Source organism: Oncorhynchus tshawytscha, linkage group LG04 (genome assembly GCF_018296145.1).
Source record: "Oncorhynchus tshawytscha isolate Ot180627B linkage group LG04, Otsh_v2.0, whole genome shotgun sequence".
Classification (NCBI taxonomy): Eukaryota; Metazoa; Chordata; class Actinopteri; order Salmoniformes; family Salmonidae; genus Oncorhynchus; species Oncorhynchus tshawytscha.
Genome location: NC_056432.1, coordinates 74,804,013 through 74,827,773, shown reverse-complemented (window position 1 = coordinate 74,827,773; position 23,761 = coordinate 74,804,013). Strand labels below are relative to the sequence as shown.

General features: G+C 45.6%; 1 protein-coding gene and 1 long non-coding RNA gene across 2 annotated transcripts; one reads left to right on the top strand and one right to left on the bottom strand.

Annotated features, from left to right (window-relative positions):
• Window positions 1-77: 77 nt before the first annotated feature.
• On the bottom strand, window positions 78-23,298 carry LOC112247297 (FERM domain-containing protein 5-like). The gene is made up of 13 exons (XM_042321226.1): window positions 23,197-23,298; window positions 16,063-16,105; window positions 15,822-15,900; window positions 13,006-13,103; window positions 11,816-11,939; window positions 10,852-10,939; window positions 9,992-10,080; window positions 9,605-9,668; window positions 8,822-8,913; window positions 7,133-7,207; window positions 6,957-7,025; window positions 6,246-6,352; window positions 78-1,511 (listed from the first exon to the last, which is right to left on the bottom strand). The coding sequence occupies exons 2-13, from the start codon at window positions 16,067-16,069 to the stop codon at window positions 919-921; spliced, it is 1,485 nt and encodes a 494-aa protein (XP_042177160.1). The 5' UTR covers window positions 16,070-16,105; window positions 23,197-23,298; the 3' UTR covers window positions 78-918.
• On the top strand, window positions 5,358-11,146 carry LOC112247298. Its single transcript, XR_006083302.1, has 4 exons — window positions 5,358-5,438; window positions 8,860-8,932; window positions 9,653-9,713; window positions 10,859-11,146. It is a non-coding gene; the product is annotated as an uncharacterized LOC112247298 (long non-coding RNA).
• Window positions 23,299-23,761: the final 463 nt, after the last annotated feature.

The following is a 23,761-nucleotide window of genomic DNA, read 5'->3' as shown; positions in this document are numbered from 1 at the left end:
GTTTTAGTTACTACATGATTCCATATGTGTTATTTCATAGTTGTGCTGTCTTCACTATTATTCTACAATGTAGAAAATAGTAAAAATAAAGAAAAACACTGGAATGAGTAGGTGTGTCCAAACCTTTGAATGGTACTGTACATTCAAAAACATACCTTTTTACATCTTCTATTGAATATCATATCTTTGTTTCTTTTTCAGACTCCAGTACTCCTGCCAGTAGAAATGTTTCTCCTCCAATAGCAGCCCAAATGAAAGTTTCAGCAGCATTAGAATGATTATCATGGATGTTTTAGATGTTGACCCCAAATGAGTAAAAGGCATGGTTTTTCATCTCTCTCGCTCATCCTTTCTCAGCTCAAACAGTACACAACTCAACACTTCACACCTCTGTTTTTATATCAATGTCCATCTAATATATTTGTATCCATCTTATTATTATACCGTTTTTTTCTCTCTTACAATTGATGTTCATATGAAGTAATAGAAAATAAAGGCAACTGTTGTTGTTCTGTTGGTTGAATAATATGTGTTTCCTCCCAGGCCTATAACAGACCTCAGATGTCTCATTTTCTGTCGTTTTATAACTCTGTTGCCTTGTCTCTTGGTAAAAAATAAAGTACCTTGAAATGACCTGAATTTCCAAAGTAAAACATGAGCTCAGAAAATGTCCTCCGTTCAGTCTGATGGTTAGAAAAGGGAAGAGGGTCAGCGAAGGGGGCGGTCCTTGGCTTGTAACAGGAAGTGACTTGTGGGAGAAGCTTGAAGGTTAATTCCCGTTCAGATGGAGCAGCCCTCCCTTCCTGTCTACAGCCTTCCTTGACTTCCTCCTATCCTCCCTCCATCCTTCGCGTACGTCCTCTCAGAGGCCTCTTTTTCATTCACTCCTCTTTCTCTCCCTCCATCGCTCAGTCATTCTCACTTGTCTATAAGGAAGCCTCCCATCCAGCGGAACTTGCAGGCAACCCACCGTCTGAGAGGGCAGAAATACTCAAAGTGGAACTGCTGGAACTCAGGCGTCTTGCGTATGTCCCGGAGGAAGGCGATGTCCAGGTCAGACTCAGTCAGCATGATGAGGAGGGAGAGCAGGGCAAACAGAAGTCCCATGGTCACCAGGAACATACGCAACACACTCAGGATGAACTTATGTAGCTCCTGCACCTCCTTGTTAGGGAGAGACTTCCTGGTCCGACCCAGCCGAAGCACTCTGCCGTCGGGGCCAAACTCAGCCACCTGTCCCTCAGGAGTCCCGGCCTCCGACTCCTCCTCTTCGATGCTGCAGGGGGCTCCATTAGGGTGGCGCGCCACGGCTAGCTCCAGGCTGTGTTCGGCCATGGGGGTGGGCAGCACACTGTCTGAGGGGCAGTAGGCCTCGTCAGAGATGACCCGCTGGGATGACCCGCCCTCGCCGGCATCTGTTGTGTGGTGACGGTGTCGCGGCATGAAGGAGTCGCCGTGGGAGACGGAACGCACGGGCGTGGAGTGGGCGGAGTCTCGTAGGGACTCCAGGCCTGAGAGAGATAGAGATAGTAGAAGAAACATCAAACTCAGAGCTGTGAAAATGTATCCCATCATAAAGACAATGAGCAACAACTCCTATTACACAAATAGTGAATCCACATAACACATGTCAGTGTACCATGGAACAAAACTACACATTGGGGCAGAGATATTGTGTCTCTCAGTTCAGTGTTCAGATCTAGTTATTCATGTCAATCCCTGAGTCAGGAGACCTTTGGGATTAGAGGCAGGATCTCCTCTGTAACCCAGAGTGTTAATGTGAAAATAGAGAGCTCAGCCAGCCTTTAAAACGATCCAGGGGAGAATCAGAGTCCTCATGGAGGATCATAGGTTTCACTCTCACACACATTCGCTGTAGGTTGTAGATACTACCTTGTCCTGCTAAATAGAATATGTTCCATTGATCAAGTCAAACACAGAGGAACAAAAGTGTTCTAATCCAGTAGGCCCCTCTGACCTAGATATTCATAGGTTTCACCTCCATCACTTGGTCGCGTCATGCCATTGTTATGAATGTTCTCAATTCGGCCTCCATCAGTAGCGCCACAGTGGTGCCCTAAAATCCTGTTATACCCAGTCATTCTGGACAGAGGCTAACAATTGTTTAGTCTAAATTACACTATACTGCTTAGAAATACGCAGATATTGCTAAAGTAGTCAAATGTTTAGTAGGAAACAACTTTTCCAGCATTATTATGTTGTCAAATTTACTTTAGACATGGCAATGTTGTCATTAGTTAGCTAAGTTCATCAAACATAGCTAATAATGCTAACGGTAGCTAGCTAAAACCTGGTGTCCACTCAATCTTAGCTAGCTAGCTAAAGCTATACTACAGTCACGGCCAAAAGTTTTGAGAATGACACAAATATCAATTTTCACAAAGTCTGCTGCCTCAGTTTGTATGATGGCAATTTGCATATACTCCAGAATGTTATGAAGTGTGATCAGATGAATTGCAATGAATTGCAAAGTCCCTCTTTGCCATTCAAATGAACTGAATCCCCCCAAAAACATTTCCACTGCATTTCAGCCCGGCCACAAAAGGACCAGCTGACATCATGTCAGTGATTCTCTCGTTAACACAGGTGTGAGTGTTGACGAGGACAAGCATGGAGATGACTCTGTCATGCTGATTTAGTTTGAATAACAGACTGGAAGCTTCAAAAGGAGGGTGGTGCTTGGAATCATTGTTCTTCCTCTGTCAACTATGGTTACCTGCAAGGAAAGACGTGCCGTCATCATTGCTTTGCACAAAAAGGGCTTCACAGGCACGGATAATGCTGCCAGTAAGATTGCATCTAAATCAACCATTTATCAGATCATCAAGAACGGTTCAAAAGGAGAGCGGTTCAAAATTTGTGAAGAAGGCTTCAGGGTGCCCAAGAAAGTCCAGGAAGCACCAGGACCGTCTCCTAAAGTTGATTCAGCTGCGGGATCGGGGCACCACCAGTACAGAGCTTGCTCAGGAATGGCAGCAGGCAGGTGTGAGTGCATCTGCACGCACAGTGAGGCGAATACTTTTGGAGGATGGCCTGGTGTCAAGAAGGGCATCAAAGAAGCCACTTCTCCAGGAAAAACATCAGGGACAGACTGATATTCTGCAAAAGGTACAGGGATTAGACTGGGGACTGGGGTAAAGTCATTTTCTCTGATGAATCCCCTTTCCGATTGTTTGGGGCATCCAGAAAAAGCTTGTCTGGAGAAGACAAGGTGAGCGCTACCATCAGTCCTGTGTCATGCCAACAGTAAAGCATCCTGAGACCATTCATGTGTGGGGTTGCTTCTCAGCCAAGGGAGTGGGATCACTCACAATTCTGCCTCGAACACAGCCATGAATAAAGAATGGTACCAACACATCCTCAGAGAGCAACTTCTCCTAACCATCCAGGAACAGTTTGGTGATGAACAATGCCTTTTCCAGCATGATGGAGCACCTTGCCATAAGGCAGAAGTGATAACTAAGTGGCTCGGGGAACAAAACATCGATATTTTGGGTCCATGGCCAGGAAACTCCCCAGACCTTAATCCCATTGAGAACTTGTGGTCAATCCTCAAGAGGTGGGTGGACAAACAAAAACCCACAAATTCTGACAAACTCCAAGCATTGATTATGCAAGAATGGGCTGCCATCAGTGTGGCCCAGAAGTTAATTGACAGCATGCCAGGGCGGATTGCAGATGTCTTGAATAAGAAGGGTCAACACTGCAAATATTGACTCTTTGCATCAACTTCATGTAATTGTCAGTAAAAGCCTTTGACACTTATGGGATGCTTGTAATTATTCTTCAGTATTCCATAGTAACATCTGACAAAAATATCTAAAGACACTGAGGCAGCAGACTTTGTGAAAATTAATATTTGTGTCATTCTCAAAACCTTTGGCCACGACTATACATCTAAAGTCCATCTGGCAACATCAAAATGATGAAAAAATGTTTTCCTACTAATTATTTGCCTAATTTTGAATGGCATTGTACTTCCAAGCCACTTTTGATGAAATCTTCATCATCACTCATTGACAATGCATTGAGTAAATTGCTTAGTTAGGCATTAGTCCCAAAAAAAACATTCAAAAAAATATTGTGATGAAACATGCAACCCATGAATACCAGGTATACCCCAACCAATCCTCTACAAATGCTCCACTACACTGCTACACAACAGACATGCAATGCAGCCACTGATGTCACTCTACAACACTACTAACATGACCTTAAACCAAATCAACTCAGAATCAAAGCCGTTGGCCATAACATTTACTCCAGACAACATTTCGCACAACACCAGACCCAAAACAAATACTTCCATCTAGCCGCATGCCATCGTTCCATCCCTAATGGAAACAGGGAATCTGAGAAGGAAGAGGTTCCTCGAAGGCTTCTTGTGTTACCCCAGACTCCAGGGTCATGGCTTCCAAAGCTGTTTCAAAGCAATGTTACTAAGATCTGTAACACTAGATGGAGGATTCTGTGCCATGATGATGTACTTGCTCTTTAAGATGTGTAAGTGTAACCCTGGATGGTTTAGTAAGGGATTCTGGATCCTGTGCCATGATGATGAGGTCCTTTACCTTCGGAGGAGCTACCTGGCCTGTTGGAGCCATAACCAGGAGGTGTTACGCTCAGCCTGGACGAAGCCCAGGAGGCCTCTGCGGACCCAAATCCGGAGGCTGAGGGTGCCCCAGGGAGGGCAGGGAAGATGGGTATGGCCCCCAGAACCTTGCCCATGAGTCTGGGCCCCAGCTGGAGGACGCGGACCTTCATATCACGGTAGCAGTGGTTGATCATGCACAGATGCACATTCACCTTGGTCTCGATCCGGATCAGGCATTTCACCATGGTGGCTGTTGAAGGAGTGAATAAGTGCACTCTACCGGCGTCCAAGTTACCACTGTCCTACAACTGCCCTACTAACGTCCTACCACTGTCCTACAACTGCCCTACTAACGTCCTACCACTGTCCTACAACTGCCCTACCACCGTCCTACCACCCTACTCTTCCCCTGTGTCTGTCCGCTCTACTTTTGTCCCTAGTCCCCTGTCTGCTGTTGTCCCCTTTCCCTTTGTCCTTGTGACTGGCGATGGCTGGCTACACTACACAACTCTGTCTCTATGACAGCCAGGCAGGCTGGGAGAGTGACTGGCAGCATCCTGAGATCAGGAATGTGGCCCAATTGCAGTGTGGTTATCCTACCCCCCACCACCACCACCACCCCCACCCCCTAAAACTGTTACCCTTCTAACCATATACTCCATAGTGACATACATGGAGAGGCCCTGACAGGAGGGCTATTTTTAGGCTGGGTATTATTACCACTGTAGATTCCAATGAAGAACAGGAAAGGTTTGGACAGGGTTGGAGGGGTTCAATATCAGGACCTGTCATTGTACAATACAATGCAACCGACATCATGTAGGTAAGTTGCTACTTCACGTTCCTGTTTATACTGTAAAAGGGACTGTGAATGTTCTTTACAAACCAGCAAGGTGACTTCCTCCTGCCACAATAATACCTTAGTCACAGCAACTCTTGAGAGAATTGCAAGAATGACAAAGGAGAATAGATAATTGGTGCAGCCTTTGGTGTGTGTGTGTGTGTGTGTGTGTGTGTGTGTGTGTGTGTGTGTGTGTGTGTGTGTGTGGATTATGGATAAGCCTGAATGACACACACAACTGTTGCTCCGCTCTCATAGCAAAGGTACTACTCAGGTTACTGCTCAAGCTGTGTGCAGTGTGTGTGTGTGTGTGTGTGTGTGTGTGTGTGTGTGTGTGTGTGTGTGTGTGTGTGTGTGTGTGTGTGTGTGTGTGTGTGTGTGTGTGTGTGTGTTAAAAGCCCCCAGAATAGAGGCACTGTAAGAGGCACCATTCAGACACTAAAGCAGTGAAGTACCATAGCAGCATAGATCTCAGACACGTTTAAATCTTATGGCAGCTGCTTTGTAAGGCACTTCTAAAGTAAATGTAGGGTTTAAAGTAGCTCTGCTAGCGGTGCAGATGCAATCTGGGACCAGTTTACTAATGGACTAAAATGCACTTTCAATAGAGATTATTCATTGAGCATACTTTTCAGTCCAGGAGTAGGCTTTATCTGGGTCTGGCAAACCAGCCATCTGTGTGCTATAACGTGTTGTTACACACATGAGTAGACTTAATCCAGCCCTATCTATGTCTACTGTAAATGATTGTAACTGCTGTGTGTGGAGAGGGGCCAGTGTGTGTTTTACCCTCCATGATGGAGATGTGTACAGCTCGCCGTCTTTGTCGGGGGACACTGGTCAGCCTTGGCCCGTGGGTGATGGAAGGACAGCTCCTACTGGGTACCAGACCAGCCCTGTGGAAACGTGTTACATGTTGGGGTTACAGGCATATGCTCTTAGAAAAAAGGGTTACAAAAGGGTTCTTCTGCTGTCCCCATAGGAGAACCCTTATTGATTCCAGGTAGAACCATTTTTGGTTAAAGGTAGAACCCTCTGTGGAAAGGGTTGTACATGAAACCGAAAAGGGTTCTATCTGGAAACAAATAGTTATTCAAAGAGTTCTCCTATGGGGACAGCTGAAGAACCCTTTTAGGTTCTAGATAGGATGATATATAGTGGAGGTAATTCAGCTGACAGTTTTATCCAAAGGGACTCACAGTCCAGCAACATATAGTGTATATTCAGTATGTGGGCCATGTGGGAATTACACCATCTAGAGTTGTAAGCAACATGCTCAAACTAAGTGCCATGGGTAGCCCAATTCTGATATTGTTTTCAATAATTGGTCTTTTGACCATTCAGATCAGATCTGAAAAAGATCTGATGTGATTGGTTAAAATCCAATGAGTGGGAAAAAGATCAGAATTGGGCTACCTGTCTAAACACAGCCATGGTGTAACTCAGACATCAAACTAACTGCCATTGTGTAACTCAGACATCAAAAGCACCAAGGCTCACCTGTGAATCTCTGGAGGTTCCCGTTTTATTTTGGCACTTTGCTCCATCACTTCCTTAGCAACCCTGCCACTGAGAGCCAACACAGAGGCAAAACATAACACTCAACCGTGCATTATCACCAAAAACTGAACTGAAGGATCCTCAAAACGTTACTTATAGCCAGTACATGTATTTACCTGTATCTGAATCTACTTCCTTTGAAGAACAGATTACTGCTGGACACCGTTCTGACCTGGCTGGACTTGTCCAACCTGTGATTGAACAGAGACAAAGAGATTTAGCAATGTAATAACATTGTAATAATAGCACATACACTACCGGTCAAAAGTTTTAGGACACCTACTCATTCAAGGGTTTACTTTATTTTTTTACTATTTTCTACATTATAGTGATGACATCAAAACTGTAGTAACCAAAAAGTCTTAAAAAATATTATATTTGAGATTCTTCAAAGTAGCCACCCTTTGCCTTGATGGCAGCTTTGCACACTCTTGGCATTCTCTGAACCAGCTTCACCTGGAATGCTTTTCCAACAGTCTTGAAGGAGTTCCCACATATGCTGAGCACTTGTTGGCTGCTTTTCCTTCACTCTGCAGTCCGACTCATCCCAAACTATCTCAATTTGTTTGAGGTTGGGGGATTGTGAAGGCCAGGTCATCTGTTGCAGCACTTCATCATTCTCCTTGGTAAAATAGCCCTTAATGAGCCTGGAGGTGTGTTGGGTCATTGTCCTGTTGAAAAACAAATGATAGTTCCACTAAGCACAAACCAGATGGGATGGCGTATCGATGCACAATGCTGTGGTAGCCATGCTGGTTAAGTGTGCCTTGAATTCTAAATCAATCACAGACAGTGTCACCAGCAAAGCACCCCCACACCATAACACCTCCTCCATGCTTTACGGTGGCAAATACACATGCGGAGATCATCCATTCACCCACATCACGTCTCACAAAGACACGGCAGTTGGAACCAAAAATATCCAATTTGGACTCCAAAGGACACATTTCTACCGGTCTAATGTCCATTGCTCATGTTTCTTGGCCCAAGCAAGTCTCTTCTTATTACTGGTTTCTTTGCAGCAATTTGAAAATGAAGACCTGATTCACACAGTCTCCTCTGAACAGTTGATGTTGAGATGCGTCTGTTACTTGAACTCTGTGAAGCATTTATTTGGGCTGCAATTTCTGAGGCTGGTAACTCTAATGAACTTATCCTCTGCAGCAGAGGTAACTCTGTGTCTTCCATTCCTGTGTCGGTCCTCATGAGAGCCAGTTTCATCATAACGCTTGATGGTTTTTGCAACTCCACTTGAAGAAACTTTCAACGTTCTTGAAATGATCCGTATTGACTGACATTCATGTCTTAAAGTAATGACGGGCTGTTGTTTCTCTTTGCTTATTTGAGCTGTTCTTGTCAGAATATGGATTTAGTCTTTTACCAGATAGGGTTATCATCTGTATACCCCCCTACCATGTCACAACACAACTGATTGTCTCAAACACATTAAGAAGGAAAGATATTCTACAAATTAACTTTTAAGAAGGCACACCTGTTAATTGAAATGCATTCCAGGTGACTATGAAGCTGAAGCTGGTTGAGAGAATGCCAAGAGTGTGCAAAGCTGCCATTTTGAAGAATCTAAAATATAAAATATATTTTGATTTGTTGAAAACTTTTTTGGTTACTACATGATGTGTTATTTCATAGTTTTGGTGTCTTCATTATTATTTTACAATGTAGAAAATAGGAAAAATAAAGAAAAACTCTTGAATGAGTAGGTTTTCTAACACTTTTGACCGGTAGTGTACATTGCATCATATATTGATTGATTGATTAAATTACTGATAGTCAGTGTAACTCACTTGTAGAAAGCCTGATTCTCAACTCCACACTTCCACAGGTGTTTACAGGCCTCAGGTGTAGGTGCAAAATATGTCAAGATGATCTTCTTGTCCTGCAGTGAGTATACACATGTAGGTATGTGTATGCACATCTGAGTATGACAGAGTATGCACATCTTGTATTTCACATCTTCTGACTTGGCTACCAAAACCATAGAAATAGAATGAATAAAACGGGTTTGGAAGCTCTTACCCTGGCATTTGACTGGTAAACTCATGGGTACACTTGCAATGGCTGCCTGGTATTGGGATGCAATAATTGACATGGTATTTTGAAATGTTATATAAACTGAGGATGGATTGCCATGGTAATGCAGAATGTTCATTCAAATTATGCTAACTGATGTGGCTTGTGCAATGGAATACATTTTTTGTAATGCCAGTTGAGTTGACTCAAATCCCAGCACAGATTGAAGGGTACACTTCCTGCTTTTACTTTCTGGCATGGGTACACACAAAATGGCTGCCAGTCCACCAATTAAGCAATCATTGACTTGAATGGAGACACCACTTCTATTCATTCTATTTCTATGAACGAGACCACAACAAGTACACATTTATCTATCAACAATGGACCCACATCTTATTTCCAGATAAGTCATTAACTTCTCTATTACGGATAAATTACACCTTCTCCCCAAAGGTCATTTCCAATGCATAAAACAGGTTTATCTACATGAATTTCACTGTGTAATTTCAGAGCAGAAAGGAAACCATTTTAATAATGCATGTCATGGAACCCACCTCTTTCTGATTTGCATATATATGGAATGTCTTTGCCTCAAACTTCAGCTTTGTCACCTCGTCCCTACCCACCAAGACAAGACAAGACCAGTCAAAACCGAACAGAACAGTAAGAAGCGTTGAAATATTCTTTGTGACCAACTGGCAGATTAGAACAGCTCTGTTTTCTAGTCAGGAGGAGGGACAAATAGGTTTAGGTCTGAGACCGTGGGATTCTGGACTGCCAGGTAAAATAGAACAATTGCTAACGACAGGCAAGCCAAATGTCGCACATTTTATGCAACAACTACACACTTAAATCTCTTACATTTTATGCAACTATTTCTGTCTGTAAAACAAGGAAGGCTTGACAAAAGTTATGACTATGCTAACCATATTATTACTCACCAATTGAGGAAATGGACTCTCCTGTTCCCCTGCAGGACAGTGAAGCCAAACGGAGTGAAGGCCAGGAAGGCAGGGTTCCCTGACACATCCTGACACAGACACAACACAAGTATTGAATACACGGTATATGCTGTTGTACAGATGTCGGATCTTAACTTGATCACTCTTTTGTCGCAGAGAATTTTCCTGCTACATCAGGAAATTCAAATGAGCCTTGTGAGTCCCTGAAAAATAGCAGTTGAGTCAATGGGATCAGGACAAGCTATCAAAATTATTTTCTCACTCGCTCAAAAGCTAGGTCTAGGTCCTATTACTGCAACATTCAAATGTACCAAAATGTATTTGAAATGCAACCATACACATCAACAACCACCATCTTATATAGCTTAAAAACACAAGATAGATTGGTCTCCACTAGGCTACGACATACAGTACAAGGGTCAACTATATCCTCAGCTTATGAATGAACTGTCAAAATTTAGTTCAATTGCAGGCTGCGTCCATTTATTATAATCCACACAAGACACGCTATAGCCGGCACGTAGCCTACATAAGGTATCCTGTAGGTAAGGTACTGTGTTGTATACAAACACCGCTTCCAGCTGTCCCCTGGCGGAGATTTTAAATATTTCTTCATTATTCAAATCATCCTGCTGCAGGATTATTTTCCTCCTGCGACGAAAGGTGTCAAATTAAGATCCGATATCTGTATGTAATGTACAACTGGCCTCACAAACAGAATAGCAAAAAAACATGTTGTATTAAACGAGGTTCAGGCTGTACTGGAATCAATAGAGAGCTAAAAGGACTCTGCCAGTGCAGAGCTATAATGGACCCTCCTCTTATCAAGGTTTTGGTACCTTGCAGGGGTGAGGGTCCACACCATACGTCTCCAGCTCCTGGGCCTTCTGCAGGAAGTTCAGCTCGGACTCTTCTGGAGTCTGTCCTCTGGGAGATGAGGACACAACAGACAGATTACTGTGGGCTGTGTGGTGATGGATGGAAAAGGTTCCAGCGGTAAGCTAATGATTTGTAAAGGGAATTTCCTTTCATTCATTTCAGTGAGTGAAAGATGAGAGAGACCAACACTAGAGGGCAGCAGAGGTAAGATCCCATAGGTGGTCTACAGTAGTAGAGTCTGTATATATGGATACTGCATATACTGTGAAGGGGGAGGGAGAGAGAGAGCCTCTTGAGGGTGATGTGATGTTCAGCTGACTGGCAGAGTTGTCCCAGGTTGCCACAAACTAATGACACAGCAGTACAGTACTGAGAAAAACACACACCCACACACTCACCCGTACACACGCACGCACGCACACACGCACACACTCTGAAGGTCACTGCGGTCCCTTCACCCACTATCCATAAGCAGGAAGAGTTGGACAAATAGCAGCTAGGAAAATATTGTATATTCAGCATATGATGTGGATATGAAATTGCATATCTACGGCTAAGCTAGGGTCATGCATAATATATCTCATCAACATATCTATTTTCATCATGGCTGTAACATTCTATCTAGGAGAGATAGGATGTTCTTGTATCAAGTTAGGTCCACAATCATCATGCTGATGATGACACTATATTCAATTACAAGCGCTATGTCAAATATCATAATCATCTGGTAGAGAGAGAGAGAGAGAGAGAGAGAGAGAGAGAAAGGAAAGAGAGGGGAAGAGAGGGGAAGAGAGGGAGAGGAGGCTAGTGGGATGGATGATGTCTATGTTCAGAATCAGGTGTACATAGAGACTACAGACAGAGACTGAGTGAACTATGTGTCAAATAAAATCACAATGCGGTGTTTGACAGGTGTCACCTTACATTAGTTCTGTCTTGTGGATGTCAGAGATGCGTCTCTCCAGCTTCTCTGAGTGTTTAGGGAAGAACTGGAACTTGGAGCTGTAGCCCTCAGGATGCTTTCCAGGATCATAGTCACCAACCTCAGCTGGGGGAGGATGGAGAACACAGGAGACAACAGAAACAACTTTACCTGTGATGTCTGCAACACACACAAATACATTACTGGGAAGACCTATGTAACCCATATGACATAAAGCATAGTGACCTGGCTGTTATAAACCACATCTATTGTAGTCATGGTACATGCCGTCAGAGCTTCTCTTCTATATCTCTGCTATAGGTTAACCTGGCTGTTCTACTGCTGTTCTTTTTACAGCCCTGAGATTCTGTAAGAGCCAGGCCCAGACAATCAGACAATGGCGGCCTTGTCTCTGTGTGGCAGGGGAGCAGGAGAGCTAAGCCTTAAATCAGCTGCCTGAATGCCAATGAGGATGCTGCCACAGTGCTGGAGGCTACAGTCTGAGCTTTAGACCTATACCTCCACCACACTACCTCAACTCACACACTCACATCACAATGAAAACAGTAGGTGACAGTGGTATTTCTCCATTAAGTCTTATAACAAACACCTTTATAAAACCCTCTTAGGCCTCACTCCCCCCTATCTGAGATATCTACTGCAGCCCTCATCCTCCACATACAACACCCGTTCTGCCAGTCACATTCTGTTAAAGGTCCCCAAAGCACAGCACATCCCTGGGTCGCTCCTCTTTTCAGTTCGCAATTTCTTCATTCAAAGACTCAATCATGGACACTCTTACTGACAGTTGTGGCTGCTTTGTGTGATGTATTGTTGTCTCTACCTTCTTGACCTTGACCTTTGTTTTGTTGACCGTGCCCAATAATGTTTGTACCGTGTTTTGTGCTGCTACCATGTTGTGTTGCTACCATGTTGTTGTTATGTTGTGTTGCTACCATGCTGTGTTATCATGTGTTGCTGCCTTGCTATGTTGTTGTCTTACGTTTCTCTTTATGTAGTGTTGTGATGTGTGTTTTGTCCTATATTTATATTGTCCCCGCAAGAGGCCTTTTGCCTTTTGGTAGGCCGTCAATGTAAATAAGAATTTGTTCTTAACTGACTTGCCTAGTTAAATAAAGGTTCAATTAAAAAAATAGGCAAGAAATACATGGGTTTGCTGTGGTCCATTTACCTTGTAGTATGTAGGCAGCCAACATGGCAGCATCCGACGTCTTACACAGGAGACGACCATGGTACAGATCTCTCTTGATCTGTAGGAAGACTAGATATCTGCAAAGGAACATCAGAAACAGTGTGTTTTTTGGTCCACTCCAAACAAGCAAAGAGATGTACTGAACCTAAATGATTTGTTTTCAATTTCTTTCATTGCATTTGTAGCTCCATTTAAAGGGATGAGTGGCTCATACAGACGGCCCAAGAGAGCCCTGATCTTACATTCCCAGACGATGTTCTTCACTTAACTCTGTTCGTTTGTTGGTTGCTTGGAAAGGGTTTGTAGAGGAGAGTGTTTGAGATAGACCGTGTTTGGTAAAGGAAGGCCTGAGGCGAGTAATGGCGTGTCTCTCTGAGTCCGTCTCTGCTCCTTCCTGCCTCTAGCCTACAGGGCCCAGGAGACCATTCCATACCCAGCTAAAGCACAGCCACTTCCACCTCCCAACACAGAGGGGACTTCACCTTATCTGGCCCTTCTCTTAATTGGATCCTTTTATCTCTCAGGTTGAGGAGATAGTGAAGAATTATCTCACTTTCACTGCTTCTAGAAACCAGGATGATGAAATAACTTTTCCACTTCTACTAGTTTGAGTCAAACAAACAGTCCCCTGGTTGCTACTGGGTCGTTCTACACAGGATGACAAAACAACTTCCCGCGGAGAAGGCTTCCTCTCCAATTCAATGTCAAATAGGTTGGAATCCTGCTGGAAAGTAAACGGCACAATAGATAAAACTGTCGACAGGCAACTCCATGTGTCCAGGTGTGTTAAGACATGAGAGGAAAAGAGCCATTGTCAGGGATGTTTTGGTGCAGGAATATCAGCATTCAGCAGGTTTACCAGGTTAGCAGCATAAGCAATATAGTGTCTCTATGCAACATAGGCCCTTTGCCCCACTAGGAGATGAAAGGAATAAGTAATGCAATAGAGGTTTAATTCTGTGACCCAAGCTTGTTTGCGTGATGAGTAGCCTAACCTTGCCTGAGACCTGAACACGTAAAGTCAGATAAGTCACAACTCTATACTCTGCCTTCACATCTTCTCCTCCCTGCAGAGTGCTGCTGACTTCGCCTGGTGCAACATACTATACCCTCTAGCTAATAAATATATGGAAAATCAGTCGGTGTCCCAAATGGCACCATGTCCCCTAACTAGTGAACTACTTTTGACCAGGGCTCTGACAAAAAGTAGTGTACTTTATAGAGAATAGGGCGCCATTTTGGATTCACCCAGGCTTTTAGTTCCCATCTCCCCATCATTAATACATAACCCTGTCCAGTCTCATTCAGAACGTGCTCTGTTAACCACATCCTTACCTCCTACACTGCAGTACCATCCTCCTCTTCAAACAGAACTTCACTTACCATGATCTGAGTGGATCTGAGTGGATCTGAGTGGATATGTGATGATTGTCTTTCAACCTGGCTCTGTCCTCTATGATTTCACATATCATCTGTGATTTAGTTATGATTTGAGTTATAATTAACTCCTTGTGATCTACTGGTCTAACTGTAGTCTTCTGTGACAGACTGTTACTTGGCCAGCACACAAGAGATGTGGTTTTGGGTTTACAGATCAGTTTAGCTGTGGTCCATGGAGAGTCCTTCAGTCTTCTGGTTGAGAATGTGATTGTTATTCAGGCTCTTGCAATTCATGTGAAAGTTTCATGTGAGATCAAGTTGCCTCAGACTGCAGCCCAAGAAAACGCACATTTCAGAATATTTTACCCAGCATTAATTTCACACACCAGTGGCTTATCTTCTCTAAGAGCAGATTTGATTTGATTTGAGCAGTAACGCAATAAATACCATTATTAATCATACAGCAAAATGTCATAAGTGTGTGTTTGTGTGTGTGTTAGTGTGAGTGAGTGTGTGTGTGTCTAGTCTTTACAGAAGGTGCTGCTGGCAGCGTCACCAGATGGTGGAGGATTGGGAAGTGGTTCTCTCCCTTCCTAGCTCCGACTGGGGTTATGAGACAATGGGAAGCAGTGGAAAGGGAAAGGGGCTAGATTGCATGATGACGAGACTAGGGTTACGTCCCAAATGGCACCCTATTCCCTATATAGTGCACTACTTTTGACCAGGCTCTGGTCTTAGTGCACTATATAGGGAATAGGATGCCATTTGGACACAGACTAACCTCCTCCTCCCTCCTTCCACCTCCACTACACCGTAGTTTGACTGTCAGAGATAGAGTACCGCATTGTGCAGGCAGGGTGACCTGACATTGCAACTTAAAGAAAGAGTTATCTCGTCTAAATACTCCTACAAATGTATTCACTGTAGGGTTTTGATACCCCTACAATCAGCTTGTGCTCACTCATTCATGCCTGTGGTCTACCATTGATATTCTAGATGTGTGTAATATTCAGCATTAACATGAGAAATTTCATTCAGATGAAAGAGATTGATTGCCCACAGTTGGAAGAATCCAATGTAATTTGGACCATTTGGACTAAACCAAGTCTTTCAATCTATTGCACCCACTGTAGGCAAAATCCACACCATCTTTTCCTACCACCTATCCCTCCCTCCCTCCCTCCCTCCCTCCCTCCCTCCCTCCCTCCCTCCCTCCCTCCCTCCCTCCCTCCCTCCCTCTCCTCTCTCTCTCTCTCTCTCCCTCCCTCCCTCCCTCCCTCCCTCCCTCCCTCCCTCCCTCCCTCCCTCCCTCCCTCCCTCTGAGTTGGGTTGACAGCAGTGCATGGCTGGCACCCTAGTATCCTCTATTATAAGCCCACTCCATTCTGCCTGTCAGACTGTCTCTAGTCTCTTACCTTGTGATTTCCTCTTTCAGGGCAGCCGGGTCAGGAGGGTAAAACTTGACACGTAAACACATGGTGAATGGAGGCTGGGCTGGGGGGAGAGGTCACATGTTAGAACAGAGGCTTTTTCTAGTAGTTACTGTGACCTAACTAGTAGTAACTGCCAACGACTCAATCACCCAATCAAATTCACAACTGCATGTCATCATGCATAATTCAATATCCATACATGGTCATTTATTCATGTACTTACATTTCATTTGTTTGGCAATACATTTTGTAAACCCCAACCAGTGCTGAAAGACAAACAAAAACAAATCAGTCAAAAACGGTGTTTTCTAGGCGCTATAAATACCTGACTGCAATCCCTCTGCCTCTACTCTAGACATTAGTGACAGACTACATGGTCTGATTGCTCTGTAGTTCTGCATTCTGACTTGTTGTCTAGAGCTGGAGGGCATTCTAGAACAGAACTCCACTGAGCACCCTAATGCTGTGTTCTCTCTACTTTACTGATGTTTATATTTTCTCTCTCTCTACACATCCTCCTCCCTCTCTCTCTCTCTCCTTCACATCCCCCCTCTCTCTCTTACCCAGTGACTCTTATAGAGATGAAAGAAAGGAAAGTGTCTGTCAGCTCATAACCATTTGGAGGAGAAAAAAATATCTCTGGTGAGTTGAACAGATGTTATCTCAATTAATCTGTATGAATAAAGGTTGAATGAAAAATGGAATACATTAAATGAGTGGGGAAGACACTACACCGGTGATACTGGCCTAGTTTGTTGATGTTAATCATATCTCCCAGACTTCACCTGTCACTCCCCTGGCCTCGAGGTTCTACTCTGGAGAGGAGGGCTTGGTTGAGTGCTTCACTGATAGACTGTGACAGAGTTGTGTCTATCAAAGCCTCATATACCCTCTACAGTCCTTCCATCAAATCCTGAAACACTGCTCTAACTACCTGCCAATCTGAAAGGTATATAGAAGAGACTGACAGTGAATACAGACTGGGTTAAGTACTCTGACTCTGACTGAGGAAGGCACTAGTGGCGTGTATTCATGGATGCCAAGAGAAGCCAGGCTTCCCCAAAATATTGATAAATATATATATTTTAAATGGACTATTCGTTTCTCTGTGTTTCATAATTTTCCTTCAATTTGCAAGGCTGAATGTATCTCACCGGAGAAAGCATCCGAGTGAGCGAAGCAGCGCCCCTCTGTCTCTGTATGTGTAGGTGTCACGCCCTGGTCAAAGTATTTTGTGTTTATCTTTATGTATTTGGTCAGGCCAGGGTGTGGCATGGGGTTTTTGTATTGTGGTGTGTTTGTCTTGGGGTTTTGGTGGTGGTATTGGGATTGTAGCTTAGTGGGTTGTCTAGCAAGGTCTATGGCTGTCTGGAGTGGTTCTCAATCAGAGGCAGGTGCTTATCGTTGTCTCTGATTGGGAACCATATTTAGGCAGCCATATTCTTTGAGTTTGTCGTGGGTGATTGTCCTTAGTGTCTTACTTGTACTCTTAGTTTGCACTAGATAGGCTGTTTTCGGTTTTCATTACGTTTATTGTTTTGTAGTGTTTAGTGTTTAGTCGTGTTTAGTGTTTAGTCGTGTTTACGTTTTGTTTAATAAATATGGATCGCAATCGACACGCTGCAGTTTGGTCCGACTCTCCTTCATCACCACTAGAAAACCGTTACAGAATCACCCACCACCAACGGACCAAGCAGCGTGTTAACAGGCAGGAACCACAGGAGAGGCAACAGAGGCAGCAGCAGCAGGAGCAGCAGCAGCTGCAGTGGGAGAGGCTGCACCACCTGGAGAAATGGACATGGGAGGAAGAACTGGACGGTAAAGGACCCTGGGCTCAGCCTGGAGAATATCGCCGCCCCAAGGAAGAACTGGAGGCGGCGAAAGCTGAGAGGCGCAGATATGAGGAGGCAGCACGGCGTAGCGGATGGAAGCCTGAGAATCAGCCCCAAAAATTTCTTGGGGGCTCAGGGAGAGTGTGGCAGAGTCAGGAGTCAGACCTGAGCCAACTCTCCCTGTTTATCGTGAGGAGCCAAGGAGGAGACCAGAACCAGAGACTGTGAAGGAGTTAATGGGGAAATTGGAGGAGAGAGAAATGAGGGAGTTGCTGTGTTGGTGCTTTTGCATGGAATTCGCCCGACGGAACGTGTTGGGGATTTGATGGCACCTGGGTTAGCGCTCCATACTCGTCCTGAGGTGCGTGTTAGTCGGCTGGTGAAGTTGGTGCCAGCCTCACGCACCAGGCCTCCTGTGCACATCCCTAGCCTTGCACATCCTGTGCCAACACTGCTCTCAAGATCTCCAGTACGCCTTCACGGTCTAGCCCATCCTGTGCCACCTCCACACTCCAGTCCTCCGGTAGCAGCTCCCCGCTCCAGGCTTCCTGTGCGTGTCCTCGATCCAGTACCACCAGTTCCAGCACCATGCACCAGGCCTTCAGTGTGCCTCGCCTGTTCAGCGCAGCCAGCGCTTTTCTCCTCTCCTGCGCTGCTGGAGTCTCCCGCCTGTTTAGCGCAGCCAGAGCCTTTCTCCTCTACAGCGCTGCCGGATCCTCCCGCCTGTTCAGCGCAGCCAGAGCTGCCAGCCTGCATGGAGCAGCCAGAGCTGTCAGTCCGCATAGAGCAGCCAGAGCTGTCAGTCTGCATGGAGCAGCCAGAGCTGTCAGTCTGCATGGAGCAGCCAGATATGTCAGTCTGCATGGAGCAGCCAGAGATGTCAGTCTGCATGGAGCAGCCAGATATGTCAGTCTGCATGGAGCAGCCAGAGCTGTCAGTCTGCATGGAGCAGCCAGAGCTGCCAGTCTGCATGAAGCAGCCAGTCTGCATGGAGCAGCTAGAGCTGTCAGTCTGCATGGAGCAGCCAGAGCTGCCAGTCTGCATGGAGCAGCCAGTCTGCATGGAGCAGCCAGAGCTGCCAGTCTGCATGAAGCAGCCAGAGCTGTCAGTCTGCATGGAGCAGCCCGAGCTGCCAGTCTGCATGAAGCAGCCAGTCTACATGGAGCAGCCAGAGCTGTCAGTCTGCATGGAGCAGCCAGAGCTGTCAGTCTACATGAAGCAGCCCGAGCTGCCAGTCTGCATGAAGCAGTCAGTCTACATGGAGCAGCCAGAGCTGTCAGTCCGCATGGAGCAGCCAGAGCTGTCAGTCTACATGAAGCAGCCCGAGCTGCCAGTCTGCATGAAGCAGCCAGTCTACATGGAGCAGCCAGAGATGTCAGTCTGCATGAAGCAGCCTGAGCTGTCAGTCTGCATAGAGCAGCCAGTCTGCATGGAGCTGCCAGTCTGCATGGAGCTGCCAGTCTGCATGGAGCTGCCAGTCTGCAAGGAGCTGTCAGTCTGCAAGGAGCTGTCAGTCTGCACGGAGCTGTCAGTCTGTAAGGAGCTGCCAGTCTGCAAGGAGCTGCCAGTCAGCACGGAGCCGCCAGAGCGGTCAGTCTGTAAGAAGCCGCCAGAGCTGTCAGCCTATATGGAGCAGCTAGTGCCGCCAGTCTGCCCAGCATCGCCAGTCTGCCCAGCGCCGTCAGTCTGCCCAGCGCCGTCAGTCTGCCCAGCATCACCAGTCTGCCCAGCGTCGTCAGTCTGCCCAGCGTCGTCAGTCTGCCCAGCGTCGTCAGTCTGCCCAGCGTCGTCAGTCTGCCCAGCGTCGTCAGTCTGCCCAGCACCGCCAGTATGCCCAGCACCGCCAGTCTGCCCAGCGCCGCCAGTCTGCCCAGCGCCGCCAGTCTGCCCAGCGCCGCCAGTCTGCCCAGCGCCGCCAGATCTGCCAGTCAGCCAGACTCTTCCAGATCTGCCAGTCAGCCAGACTCTTCCAGATCTGCCAGTCAGCCAGACTCTTCCAGATCTGCCAGTCAGCCAGACTCTTCCAGATCTGCCAGTCAGCCAGACTCTTCCAGATCTGCCAGTCAACCAGACTCTTCCAGATCTGCCAGTCAACCAGACTCTTCCAGATCTGCCAGTCAACCAGACTCTTCCAGATCTGCCAGTCAACCAGACTCTTCCAGATCTGCCAGTCAACCAGACTCTTCCAGATCTGCCAGTCAACCAGACTCTTCCAGATCTGCCAGTCAACCAGACTCTTCCAGATCTGCCAGTCAGCCAGGATCTGCCAGTCAGCCAGGATCTGCCAGTCAGCCAGGATCTGCTGAAACCACCAGCCAGCCAGGAGCTGGTAGATCTATCTACCTGCCTGAGCTTCCTCTCACTCCTGAGCTTCCTCTCACTCCTGAGCTTCCTCTCACTCCTGAGCTTCCTCTCACTCCTGAGCTTCCTCTCACTCCTGAGCTTCCTCTCACTCCTGAGCTTCCTCTCACTCCTGAGCTTCCTCTCACTCCTGAGCTTCCTCTCACTCCTGAGCTTTCTCTCACTCCCGAGCTTCCCCTCAGTCCCGAGCTGCCTCGGTCCCGAGCTGTCCTTCAGTCCCGATCTGCTCCTCAGTCCAGTGGGGTTCTGGGTGGGGACTACTAGGCCATGGTCGGCGGCGAGTGGACTATCCAGGGACGAAGGGAGAGGGGACTAAGACATTAAAGGAGTGGGGTCCACGTCCCGCGCCGGAGCCGCCACCATGGACAGACGCCCACCCGGACCCTCCCTATTGTTTTGAGGTGCGTTCGGGAGTCCGCACCTTAGGGGGGGGGTTCTGTCACGCCCTGGTCAAAGTATTTTGTGTTTATCTTTATGTATTTGGTCAGGCCAGGGTGTGGCATGGGGTTTTTGTATTGTGGTGTGTTTGTCTTGGGGTTTTGGTGGTGGTATTGGGATTGTAGCTTAGTGGGTTGTCTAGCAAGGTCTATGGCTGTCTGGAGTGGTTCTCAATCAGAGGCAGGTGCTTATCGTTGTCTCTGATTGGGAACCATATTTAGGCAGCCATATTCTTTGAGTTTGTCGTGGGTGATTGTCCTTAGTGTCTTACTTGTACTCTCTGTTAGTTTGCACTAGATAGGCTGTTTTCGGTTTTCATTACGTTTATTGTTTTGTAGTGTTTAGTGTTTAGTCGTGTTTAGTGTTTAGTCGTGTTTACGTTTTGTTTAATAAATATGGATCGCAATCGACACGCTGCAGTTTGGTCCGACTCTCCTTCATCACCACTAGAAAACCGTTACAGTAGGCCATATATTTTATGCTGTCTGGTCAAAAAGAGCATGACATTGCTGCCGCCTGTAGCGTTGAATGCAAGGGCAGCCAGCAAGCATTTGGCCTCCATTCATAAAAATGTATAAAATAATAGCCAAACAGTGTTGAAATAAACTGAGTGAACTCAACTGTAAATGATCCTGGTGCACCAAAAACATGTGTCAAGGGAAGCCAGTTTGGATTTGGCTTCACTCCAATCACATCACGAGAGCAATACGTCATACACAGAAATAACTTGAATTGTTGCAGCTCATGTTGTTGTCCTCCGGTGGCTAGCTAGCTAAAATGGGCCCTTTCCTAAATTATCCATGGATGGAGACAGGGATTTGGAGTTGTGGTTTTACTTAATTCTCTGTACTGGCCAATGATGGTGATTCTGATCCAACCATAAATTCATATGTGGTGCCCTAATCTGAGAGAATGGAAGTTCAATATGTAGCTAGATGTAGAAGGCTAATGTTAACTAGCTAACATTGCCCATGATAGGAAGTTAGGCTAGTGAGCAAGCATTTTAGCAAGGTAGCCTAGGACAACAAAAAATAAAACCTTGTACTGTATGACAGAGTCACAGACCATTTCATCAACATGAAAGAGAGGAGGATGGAATTGGCATTTCTCTACAAGTAGGGTGAGTCAACATGTTTTTTCTACTTGCATGGATGCACGCACGCACGCACGCACGCACACACACACACACACACACACACACACACACACACACACACAGAGAGAGAAATCAGAACAGCCACATCATATTTAGCGTACGTTGATTGGACTCATTTGTGTTTGGTATCTTTTAGTTTATCTTTTAGTCACTGTGTTAAACTAAGCATAGGTGATTTGATGATGGTGAAATGTTGACATTGAAATGGTGCTGGGTTAGTGGAGGCAGTTCCTGTTTTCTTTTGTGACTTGCGGTAACTCTCCCCGGTTCTAAATCAATAGTTGTTTAGTATTCCGAAAATGTCGTAAACATGACCTTGCTTGACCATGCTGTAGGTCATGTAACTGTTTGTTTCATACAATATGCTTTGTGGACTTCACAGGACAGAGGTTGCTCTCAGGTTTTGTGATGAAACACAGGTGTGGTTGAATTTATTCTGCCACTGTGTCTTCTTATTGTCTCGGCCTTAGGCCTATATATCACGGTCACAAGGCATATGAACTAGCCTGTATCACATCCGGCCGGGGTTGGGAGTCCCATAGGGCGGCGCACAATTAACCCAGCGTCGTCCTGGGTTGGCCGGGGTAGGCCGTCATTGTAAATAAGAATTTGTTCTTAACTGACTTGTCTAGTTAAATAAAGGTTAAATCCAATTTGTGAAATATATATATATATATATTTCACATTATTGCATCAGCTCCTCAACAATGTGATTTTTGATACTCGTGTTAAGAATAGATCATTTTTAAACTGATATAATTATATGTGTACTGTAACTAATTAGTCTGTCAAGGTAGAATGATGCTTTATTACACATAAAGTACACCTGACAAAAGCATTTCCCACAAATCAGGGTGAGGGAATATGTCTCCAAGTAAGGTCCAGTTCAATACTCACAGTAAGAAACACCCAACAGCTCCAATCAGAGTTCCTGTCCAATCTGTCTGTTTGACAGCAGATGGCTGTCTTCTTCTGGTTAGTTTATGGGCAGAAAGATGTGCTACCACTTTCTCCATCACTCTGTAAATCCCCCTCCCTCCCATCAAATGTTTTTTCCTCACAACAACAACAACAACAACACAAGTATCTCTGAAAGTGTTGAGACAGAACAGGAACTGATTCTGATCGGCACAGAACCATTGTTCCTATGGGATTAGGATCTGTGTGTGTGAGCGCGCGTGGGTGTCACGTGTGGGTGTGCGTGTGTGTATCAGGCTGTGCAGACAAGAGCGTTAACACACAGTAATAACCTCAGGCTGTGACGCAGTAGAGTACGGGGTTGGGCTCTGCTGCAGGCACACATGAAAGAAGGAGAGAGAAGAGAGGGAGAAACTGTAGAAATAGCCTGCTCAGTGGTATATGTGTGATGTCATGGGAAAGAGAGTGAGAGAAAGAAAGAATGAAAGAAAGAGAAAAAGAGAGTGGAGAGGGAGGAAAGGAGAGAGAGTGTGAAAGTGGCAGCAAGGGAGAGGTAGTTAAGAGAGAAACAGTCAGAAAGAAAGAGAGATAGACAGACATAAACAGAGAGAGAGGGAGTTACCCCTCCTCCCTGTCGGTTGACACCACCCACCCTCTGTTTGTCTGGGTCCACATATCTGATGCCAAAGTAGTCCTTCTCCAGCAGGTTAAGATGGTGACAAATGAGATCAAACAGGTACTGTCCTTTTGCATCGCGCTGTAACACAAGACATAAGAAAACACTACATGAATAACTGAGGAGAGACAACTACTGTCACCAATGTAGGGGTGACAGAGGTGACACCAGGTAGAGGAGATACCAGGTGATGCATACAACCGTGAAAAACAACACTAGTTAGAAATGTAGGGGTGACAGTGGTTGGTAGCCAGGCAATGCCACAGACAGTGACTGACAAAGAGCTAAGGAGGAGAGGGGTGAAGACATGAACAGACACCATGTATAAAGATTTTGGGCTCAAAAGAAACAAGATTTCAATAACACCAGAACATGGTTAATATTTCACCAACCCTGGGGACATATCTGACGAGAATCAAATATTAATATGCAGAAACAGCCATCTGTGATGTCTCGCTGAAACCTCTACTGCAGAGGAAAAGACATGATGGAGAGAAGCAGTACGGAGAGGTAGACAAGGTGGAAAATGGAGTGGAAGTGG

What these genes read in the sequence shown, in the direction of transcription:
- LOC112247297 (XM_042321226.1), bottom strand. An exon ending in AGAGTCCATTTCCTCAATTG is followed by an intron (nt 9,669 to 9,991) that starts GTGAGTAATAAT and finishes CTTGGTGGGTAG; the next exon opens with GGACGAGGTGACAAAGCTGA. An exon ending in GAGAATCAGGCTTTCTACAA is followed by an intron (nt 7,208 to 8,821) that starts GTGAGTTACACT and finishes GTTCAATCACAG; the next exon opens with GTTGGACAAGTCCAGCCAGG.